We start from the raw sequence: 10,671 nt of genomic DNA on the forward strand, positions 1-10,671 counted from the left end.
TCTTTTTCCCTCCCAAATACTAGTATATGATACAACACAAGGTGGTGGAAAAAATAGATCTGTCAGCTATAAACAGGTCCTACGACAATTCAGACACTAAAGTTCAGATATTTCTCAAATTTGATTTATACCTTCAAGATGTTATACCTACAGAGACCAATTGCCCCCCAAATTAAATTTATTAGATTCTAATTTGGTGTTGGTCTTATAATCCTCAAATAAGATTTACTATAAGGTTCAAATGACCATTGATTAAAAGGATAAACACATTGTAAGTCTGATTAAAAATACAATGGTATATGCAGGGGATTTTTCAGCTACTTAGGTTGTTTATTACCTTTCTGAGTCTACCTATAACTTTCTTAACACCTAATCTTCACTAATTTTATGACATTTATCACTATAGTATCATCATATTAATATATCTCTTATAAATATTATGCCAGATTAAACATAAAGAAACAAGCAAAGACCCAGATCATGATACCTCATGGAACAGATCTGATCCCAGATGTTTTTTCCGACTAAACCCAAGGCCTGACTCTCTCAGGCCTCTTAAACAACTGACTATTAAATCAATCAAATCACAACCTTCCCCTAAGATCCGACATCGCTATTATGAAAACACACCAGATACCCAAATGGACAATTCTAGGAATGAGTCCTCCTGGCACCTGAGACTCCTGCTGGCTGCACACGCAACCCTAGCATGACCTTGGCCAAGGGGGGAACTGAAGACTGGACTCTGACCTTTTTTTTTTCTTTTGCCCAAATTCCTTTCTAAGAAGCCTGGTAAGTCACACCTACAAATGATAAAAATTTCATTAAATGGGCTTTTATTAACCTGGTATGATGTGGCTTGCTTTCCCACCTAGTTCTGGTATAACATCATGTGACAGATAAAAGAGCCCCCCATTTTAACTCAGACATTCTAGGGGACCCCCATCTTAACTCAGACATTTTTTCCTACCGACTCTAGGTCTTAGACAAAACTTAACTCTTTCAACCAATGACTAAAACATCCCTAAAACCCACCCATGACTTATAAGCCCCCACTTCAAGATGTCTCCTCTTTTCAGACCAACCAATAAACACTTTCCGTGTATTGATTTTTTTATGGTTTTACCTATAACTCCTGTCTCCATAAATATGTAAAACCAAACCATAACCCAGCCGCCTCGCACATATTTTCTTAAGCCCTCTTGAGACTATATTCCCCGGGCTGCAGTCACAAACATCCAGATAAAAATAAACCTCTTTAATGTATTTTACAGAGTCTGGATTTTTCCGTCGACAAGTTCCTGCCCGACATGGTCCACCATTAGCCTAGAATAGTGATGACTGACTGAAAAATGGTTTTATACCCAAGGACTCACCTGCTTTGTCAGGTCCTGTATCATCCGAGGGAGGAAATACTTCTCTATTTGCCTGGAAAGGAAACACACAGATTTGAGGATGACCATCTCAGGAAAGAGGGCACCTAAATGTAAACAAAAATCAAACTGAGAGCTTCAAATCGACGACTCAGCAAAGGAACTACCAAGTGTCCACAGAATGCCGTAAACTATGACTCTAAGGTAGGAAGACGAGCATGACAGAGGCTGGATGAGACCCCCGTGTGTCTGGCTATGCGACACCACAGGGCCTCGGGCGCTCATAGGTCCCGCTGCCTCTGCTTCCCCACTTGCTGATGCGCAGCTCTTCCGAGAGACGTCACAGAAGGATTTGCTGAAAACAGGTCACGCTTCCCCACAGGGGAATTACTGAACCAGAAAAATCACTGGCATAACCCAGTATACAATCACAAACCTGTATCATCATGGCAATCACGATGCTCCAAACTGACAAGATGGGAAGGAGGGTTTAACACACAACTTCAGTACAAGGTGTCCCAAGGTAATGCTCTAAAAGAGCAAATCTTGGCCGGGCGCGGTGGCTCACGCCTGTAATCCTAGCACTCTGGGAGGCCGAGGTGGGCGGATCGTTTGAGCTCAGGAGTTCGAGACCAGCCTGAGCAAGAGCGAGACCCCATCTCTACTAAAAATAGAAAGAAATTATATGGACAGCTAAAAATATATAGAAAAAATTAGCCGGGCATGGTGGTGCATGCCTGTAGTCCCAGCTACTCGGGAGGCTGAGACAGGAGGATCCCTTGAGCTCAGGAGATTGAGGTTGCTGTGAGCTAGGCTGACGCCACGGCACTCACTCTAGCCGGGGCAACAGAGCGAGACTCTGTCTCAAAAAAAAAAAAAAATAAATAAAAAAATAAAAAAATAAAAGAGCAAATCTTAAAAATAGATGGTGCACACATTTCACTTCCAACAGTCTGTTAAAAGATGCACCATTTGGATGTTAATTAGCTCTATTTCTCTTTTGCTTTCATAGAATTCACAAGAGCCTTCTGGACATGGTTTTAGCAGCTCTTGTTTACTTAAGAAAACATTAAAATTTAAGAAATTGAGCAAAGATGCTTTCTCTCCTTCACTAATGTAGGCAATAGGGACATGAAAATGCCCCACAGATCTCCAAGCTTCCAGGCCATCCCATAGTGAGCGCTCAGTTTGCCCTCGGTAGGTTTGTTGATAGCGATGAACGTTCACCTTACAGGCAAGAGCTGTCCACACGTCGCCCTCCATTCTCACCTCCCCCTTCAGTGCAAAGATCCAGTCAATGCCGGTGCACCGCAGGACAGGTGCACGGTCAACTCACTCTCACCCTCTGCTCCAAGGCCAGCTCACCTCCGCTGTGGCTGGTGAGGCTCACTACGGCCCCTCAGGGAGCTCCACACAGAACGTAAAATAAGTGCCCTAATACACTGAAAGACATAAAAGAAAAGCTCAAAAGTGTAAGAAGAAGACAATCATAAATAGGAAAAAAGCCAAATAATGCTTCTAGAAATATGAAAAAATAACAATGTGAATGTAAAATGCAGGTTAATCATAGCTGAATAGAGAATTAGGGATCTGAAAGATACATTCCCTCCACGCCCCCCCATCCCCCAAATGATCCAGAATTCAGTCTTTAGAGAAAATCTGGTGAAAATCTAAAAGATCAGTTAAGAAACACAGAGGACAGAGTGAAAGTGTGTCACGAGGGTCTCATCCGTGTTTTGGAAGGAGAGGATGGAGATGAGGAAGGTGGAAATGCTTACAGAGGCTGTCCTCAGACACACTAACTGCAGCGGATCCTAACAGGATGTAAAATAGAAATTCTCATCTAGAAACGTCCCCGTGAAGCTGCAGAACAGGAAAGATCAAGAGAAGTTCTCAAAAGTAGCCAGAAGAAAAAAAGACCTATGAAGATTCAGCAACTGGATCAGCTGCTGCTTTGCAGCAGCAAAGCCAGAAGGTGGTGGCTAGACAAATGCCAGGAGGCAGTAACTGGCAACCTGGAATGTGACAACAGAATCCGCAAAAGTATCTTTTAAGAATGAGGGCAAAATAAAGACATTTTGACAGAAACAAAAACAGTTTATTACTCAAAGACTCTTAATGGAAATTCTGAACGTACCTTTGGCAGAAAGAAAATCATTCTAGCAGAGGCATTCAAATTTCAAGAGGATTGGGGGGAAAGGATGTTGGTAAATTTATGGATACATTTATTTAAATGAATTGGACTGTTTAAAACACGGTACCTAATGTGTAGCAGAAAACAGGCTGGCCCCAAGTCACTGGACAGCTATGCACATAAATCAATAGGGTGCTATTTTATGGGACAGTAAAATCACTGATTAACTTTTGACTTTAAATACACATCACAAAATTTCTAGGATAAAATTTTGTGCATATTTGGAAATGAGATACACCATATCCAGCATGTTAATGGTTTAGCTGTGAGGGTCATTCAGGTACCTGAACTGCTGAACCTCCAGAAAAAGTGAAACTGCAAAGGGGCAAACAGCAGACAAGGGTCCCCAATGGTTCTGTCTGAAAGATGGGAAGTGAACTGCTATGGTGACGAGACACATCCTTGCCACCTCTGTTGGCAGAGAGGACTAGACTACAACCTCAGTGCCTGCCAGTCACAAGGAGCAGCGAGCTCGCTCACCCTGCAGAGACCCTGAGCAGTCCGTGTCGGGCAGCACCAGATTCTAGAGGTGGGTTGGAAGCAGCTGATACCTGGACGTCTCCCCAACCCTGCACATCACCCCACCAGAGACTAGAGTCTGCACCAGGGAGACACTGGCGCCAGAACACCAGGCTGGGGAAAGCGGGTGGGGAAGGCGGTGGTCTCAAGGCTGAAGATCAGGGTGTGTTAAGTTAAAGTCCAAGTAGCTGAGTAGGGACACTCAGCCCAAGAGATCCAAAGATAGCTTTTTCTGGAGAGAAATTAAAAAGCAAACATTTATGCTATATTCATCTCAATACGTGCTAAAAAGACATTTGATAAACTCAAGATCCATTCTCAATTAATTGAAAAAAGCCCAAAGTAAAAATAGCTAGAGATAGCCATAAATCCAAAACCTAACACAGAAACAGAAAGAGCTTTCCAAGTTAAGTCAGAAAAAAGACAAAACTGCCCAAAGAATTTTGTTCTAGATTCTAGAAATGTTGGCCAGCACAAGTTAAGAAAATGAACTGAGGGGGTAAACACTGGAAAGGAAAAGTAAAAGTAGTTGTACATTATATAATTTCCACTTGAGAGGAAAACCAAGAAAATCTATAGAATAACTATTAATACTACATACAATAAAAAAATTTAGTAAGGTGGTCAATTCTAAAAGCAACACACAAAAATTAAAAGCTTTCCTACATCAAGATGTTAATCCCTTAAAAAATATAATATTAGGGTCTATTTACAATAGCAACAACAATAAACAAGCAGGAATAACTGCAATAAAAATATAGAGCAGGGCTCCTCAATCAGGGGTGATTTGCCCCCCAGGGGACATCTGGTAATGTCTGGGGACATTTTGGGTTGTGGCATGGGTGGGCACCTACGGGGGACCAGAGATGCTGCTGAACACCTTACAGTGCACAGGACACCCCCCTCAAACAAAGAATGACCCAGCCCCATGAGTCAACTGGGCCGAAGCACAGAAACCCTGATACACAGGATCATTCAAGACGGCAGTGACACTTCCCTCAAAGCGACTGCTGATCACTGATTGATGACAGGGAGAGTCTGTGATCCGTGATGGACTCGGCTACAATTTAATCAGCAGCATCAAGAAAGACACGTCCAAATGACAGGCACCAGGGGCCAGGGACCTGTTCTGGTGGTCTCGTGTGTCTCCTCCCGTGCTGTGGGACCCAGGCTAAACTCGGCGAAGATGCTTAATAAGCATCCAAGGAGCAGTCAGAAATCACACTCCCGTGCACCTGCGACTCACCGACTCTTGCACCACGGGGTAAACCAGCGCAGCTCGCGGTAGTTGGCTTCGTTGGCCAAGGCCATCTTGGGTCTGATGAGCAGGATCCTCCTGTAGGCAGGGGAACAGGGTGGCTCACACTGAGCTCCTGAGAGGCATGTGCCATAGCCAGTGGCCACCACCACCAAAGGACCAGGTGACGCCACGCAGAGATAGCTCAAAAATGGGGCCCTGAGCAAATCTCTTTCCCTCTCTGGGCTTCAGCTTTCTGTCTGCAAATGGTTCCCCACGGCTCCATCCATCCCTGACTGTTGATGAGGACAGCAGCTCTGACCCCGCAGGTGTGCACCTTGCTGGCAGCTGAAGACAGGTCTGTAAGGAGACCTCATTCACCTAGACTGGCTTCCAGGCAACAAGGACCTGCATTCCCACCCCCCCACCGCCCCCCCGGGCGTCTTTCTTTTTAAAACCTGATGACGCCTATGGTGGCTGAGACCCAGAGCAGCAAACTCACTAGAATCAACTACTGGGCACATCAGTTCTTGCTAACAGTTGGGTATTTCCAGAAGCAGCCTCCCGGCCAAGGGCTCCCAGGGCACCAGCACATGTCCCCCAGCCCTCCAGCTGAGAGCCAGGGAGACACACACCTGTCACCCTCCAGGGGCAGGGGAACACTTACCTGTTGAGAAATATCACTCTGCAGTTGTAGCGGACATTTCGGTGCATCACAGGCCTGCAGGAGAAAGGGAAGGTGCACCTCTGTCTGCCCTGCTGCGAAAACACATGGCTACAGCTCTAGAATCAAACATTCCATTTTAATATGAAGCTTGGTCAGATACTTTAAGGGACCAGCAAGGTTCTTCTGTGGCATTCTCAAATCAAACTTAAAAATGAGCCGAATGGTTCTGCCACCCAGTGGCACGGACTCTTGGACTGGGAAGACATTCTTCTCAATTAAGGGCAAAATCATTCGCCTTCAGGGACCCTCCTGCTCCTCCTGGACCGTTGTCAGGCCTTCCACAGCTGCCACCGCCCTGCCCACACCTTGGCTGCTCCTCACCTATCCCCTCCTAACCACCTCGTGTGGCAGCCCCCTGCCTCAGTTCCCTCCCCTGCACCTCTCCTGCCTGAGCTCTCCTGCTCACGGCCCAGCACATCACAGGCTCCTGGGTGGGCGGCCCAGGCCCAGGCCCAGGCATGGAACAAATCATTCCATTCATTGCTCTGATCAGCCCCTTCCCAGGACTAGACATGGCGCTTCGAGATCACGTCACCTCTATGGACAACCTGGTAACTCTTCTCTGCAGATAAGTGGGCCAGTGCTTGAGCCTGGCCCAGAGTGAACGACAGGAGGCCCAGGGCAGAGCGCAGCAGGCACGGGGAAAGATGACCCTTCCAGGAGGACCGAGGGGACGGCAGTGAGGGCAGCACGCCCAGGGATGTGCCTAAACACAGCACAGCGTCGGGAGGGAGAAAACCTGGGAACCTGTGTGGACTGCAGAGTCAGGTTGCTGGGGTTCAGATTCCAGCTTTTCCACTGGCTAAGGACCCCTGGCCTCAATTCCTCCCCTCAAAAGTAGGGATTAAAGGGCACCACCCCTGCCCAACCCCCAATCCTGCCACTGCACAGGACAGCCACCGTGAGCGGCTGGCTCCACATGGCTTCCATTCCTTGCCGAACCAGAACCCATCGCAGGATGAACACAACCACGTTCTTATTTGTGCGAAGTACGTACAGAGTGTGAGGGAAGTGTGAGATGTTTTATAGAAAACACAGACCCTCAGTAAATAGCTGCTCTCTAACTGGAGCGAGCCGTTTGAACAAAACCAGAAACAAACAGAAACAAAAGATCACAGGGGGCGTTCACTACATGAACATTTTAAAGCTTAACATATACAACAAATTTCAATAGTAAACAACATAAAAGGTAAAGTAATTTTAGCCTATAGGGCAACAGGTTGATATCTTTCCTATATAAACAACTCTTCAAATAAATTAGACAAACAATTGTAGACAAAAGAAAAGGCAACTCTCAAATAGTGTTACGAAGGACCAACAAACAGAAAAAATGTTCAACTTCATAAGCTACAAAAGCAAATAAATAATATAGTGGGTTTTTTTTTTTTTTTATCATCTGCCATTCTAAGGTTTTTTTTCCCGTGTCGGTCAGCGCTAAGGACGGCACACTTCTAATTGCAGAGGGACTTAGCACCCTCTTCCTGGAGGATCATTTGGAAAGAGAATTCAAACAGAAGGTGTCAATGACACTATGACATAATTCTCGTTTTGTCCAATGGAGCTTCAAAAGAAAAATATCCTCAAATATGAGCGTTACCATTTTAAGGGTAAAAACTAGAAAAATAAAAACAGGATTATAAATTCCAAGCCAGCAGAGGAAAGTCTGAGCAAAAATAAACAAAAGGCAAGACAAACAAACGAACAAAAACCAAAGAAGCTAACGAGGAGGAAACTTACAAAAACAACCAGAACAGTCTGTGTGTTCGGCTGAACCATCCATGGCTCCCTCAAAGATGTCCACGTCCCAATTGCTGGGGCCTGTGAATATGTGACCTTATGTGGCAAAAGGCACTTTGCAGGTGGAGGAAGTTAAGGACCTGGAGAGGGGAGATGACCCTGGACAATCGGGGCAGCCCAGTGTGACCGCAGGGTCCTTATGAGGCGGAGGGCCGGAGGAGGAGACCTGCCGATGGAAGGACCGGGGCCGAAGGGGCTGGCCAAGGCGACGATGCAGGCTCCCCCCGGCACCTCCAGAAGGAGCGAGACTTCCTGCTGACCCACTGACCTCTTGGCTTGACCTTCAGAACTGCCTGATAAAAAATTTGTGTATCTTTTGTGTTTGTGGTAATTTATCACAGCAGCAACAGGAAATGAACATAGTGCACAATATTAATAATCATCGCTGATGTGACCACACTGGATTAAAAATCCCATCTATGTACTCCTTGGAAGAGACCCTACTAAACAAAGGGCAAGATGAACACTAAGGGGCAGGACAGTACCCGCAAGGCAAATGTTAAAGAAAAGCAAGCGAAGGTGCCACCTGCACACCAGATAAAGCGGAGCCGAAGGACAGGAAATGGACATGGTGTGAGGCCCAGCGGTAGGACACTGGCTACACAAAGTGTGGCGCAGACACACACCAGAACAGCATGTGCAAGTCTTGCCGGGGGAAGCTACGCCGTTGGAACCTACACCACGGGGAACCAGGCGGTCGTGTGGATGTGGAGGACATAGAACCATCCCTGAGACTCACTGTGAAAGAATAAAGCTCTCTGCGTGCAGCGGGATGAGCCCTGAGCCCCCATTTGTGCAAAGTGTGCTCATGTGTGCACAGGAGCTTCCAGAAGAGCTAACAAAGACTGCTTCCAGGAGCTGCCTCCGTGGGAGGGAGTGGTGGGGGAGGGGACTGAGAGAGGAGCAAAACCCACTTCTCAACATGAGGCTTCTGTGTCTCTGGACACCCACACATTCCACACCCCTGAGCGTAGGATGGTGCTGGAGAGATCATGCCCTCGAACTCGCCTTGTTTCTGAGCTTGCCCTTCCCCACACTCACGCTGGCACTTACATCCCCACGTCGCAGATGATGTCCTGAGTGACGGGAGAGTCCAGAAGGGCAGCCAGGACTTGAAACGAATGTAACAGGGTGTCTGACTCGTAATAATGATCCCAACATCCGTAGCCACTGCAGAGAGAGCGCAGGCAGGTGAGGCCCACACCCAACCCAGGGAGCTGGGGAGGGCGAGGCCTGTGGGCCAGTCATGTTGGAAAGGGTCAGGGGAGGTGGGGGCCGGGTATCAGTGTTTTTCCAAAGCCTCCGATTCCATTGGGCAGCCAGAGTTAGAAGCACTCTACAACCAACAACGCATTTCACCACTACCCGCCTGTTTGTGTGTCTGTTCTCACCATATTTCCAGCTCTGGTCCAAGCCTGTACTTTGCTCCTCTGCTTTTGGCAATTTCAATACCTATATGTACAGAGACAGAGAAAGAAGTGGGGGGACAATTTCAGCACCTACAATATGTTCAAAGGCAGATGCTACAGTGGGAATGATAAAAAAAACAAACCAAAATGCCCTGTGACCTCTCTGCCCTGATGCAGCCAGTCCTCCTGTTGATAGCCTGGCAGCAGAGGACACACCTGTACACACCTGCTTATGCCTGCAGGAAATGAGAAACAGGGAGGACTTGCAGGTCTGACCCTTAGCACCACGGAGGAGGTGGAGGAAGGGGAAAAAATCACATCCTGGTAGTTTATTAACAAGCAGATGTCCAAGATCATCTACAGGAAAGGGGCAGGCGCGAAGGATTACAACCCCACAGGGGTAGCAGTGTCAGGGTTTGGGCAGCAGCTTCCAACATGCAGTCTAGGGAGGAGAGGCCACCCAGCTTCACTTCACACCAACTGGATTTGCTCTGAGCTCTGATGAGATGAAAGTGGGTTGATATTTAAAAAAAAAACAACAAAAAAAAACCATGAAGGTCCAAGGCACATGGCGGATAAGCGGCCAGCACTTGAGACACTCTGTGTTCATTTGTGCTGGCACACACTTTTGCAGTAAGCAACCCAGCACAAGACAACCTGGGGTGACTGCACCTGCAGGTTTGCCCATGGCAGCCCCAGTTTAGGTGTAGGTATAATAATCTGACCTTTCACTCTTCAAGATGAGCTGATATGAACCATAATAAAATGGTGATGCCTCAACAACCACACTCCAGTCTCTAAGCTGGCAGCTCACCCCTCATTCTCCTTCCCTCTTTGGGATGCCTCCTCCCAGTGCCCACCCACCAGCAAGGCGCTCAGAGACTAGAGACCATCCAGTCTCTGGTCTCTGCAAGACATCCTCGCCAGTGGTCTGCCACCTGTCCAAACACCTCCGAGACTGGCAGTTCAGTCCCAAGCTATGCCACGTGGGACCTCGACATATCTGAAGACAGGTGCGTCCCTGGACCTCCCACCTCCACCTCCAGACTTTTCCTACCCGTGCCTTATATACCACATGTCCCCAGAAACTGTAAACAGCCCTGGGCACTTGCCACTGCCGCGGTCATTATCCATTATCTTATCTGTCCCCACGCCCACTGCTGCGAGTTTCTGTAGGGCAAGGCTGTGCGGGCGCCACCAGCAAGCCGCGGCCGCGCCAGAGTGGGCGTTCGCCCCGCCCCGCCCCTAGACTCACTCCTTAAAATCCTTTGCAAATTGCCCTCGAAGTCCAGGGCCCACTGGTTGAGCGCGCAGGTGGCCACGGTCACCTTCCGGCCCATCCTGGCGGCAGCCTTCCGGACAGGAGGCAGTCGGAAGATGGTGGGTCCCGCGGTCCTCCAGGTGAAGAGGGTAGC

General features: G+C 47.7%; 1 protein-coding gene across 2 annotated transcripts in view; it reads right to left on the reverse strand.

The window, feature by feature from the left end:
• The window catches only part of NADSYN1 (NAD synthetase 1), a 33,366-nt gene extending 22,695 nt beyond the window's left edge, over nt 1–10,671 (reverse strand). The window contains exons 1-6 of one of the 2 annotated variants that reach the window (XM_069471695.1): nt 10,512–10,671; nt 9,239–9,299; nt 8,901–9,017; nt 5,991–6,044; nt 5,333–5,422; nt 1,377–1,428 (exon numbers count right to left, since the gene is read on the reverse strand). In XM_069471695.1, the coding sequence (XP_069327796.1) occupies nt 1,377–1,428; nt 5,333–5,422; nt 5,991–6,044; nt 8,901–9,017; nt 9,239–9,299; nt 10,512–10,596 (459 nt within the window). In that variant the 5' untranslated portion in view covers nt 10,597–10,671. Of the gene's footprint in view, nt 1–1,376; nt 1,429–5,332; nt 5,423–5,990; nt 6,045–7,787; nt 7,830–8,900; nt 9,018–9,238; nt 9,300–10,511 lie in introns of those variants that run through there. The other variant, XM_069471696.1, reaches the window with a different exon arrangement.

Source organism: Eulemur rufifrons, chromosome 6, assembly GCF_041146395.1.
Source record: "Eulemur rufifrons isolate Redbay chromosome 6, OSU_ERuf_1, whole genome shotgun sequence".
Lineage (NCBI taxonomy): Eukaryota > Metazoa > Chordata > Mammalia > Primates > Lemuridae > Eulemur > Eulemur rufifrons.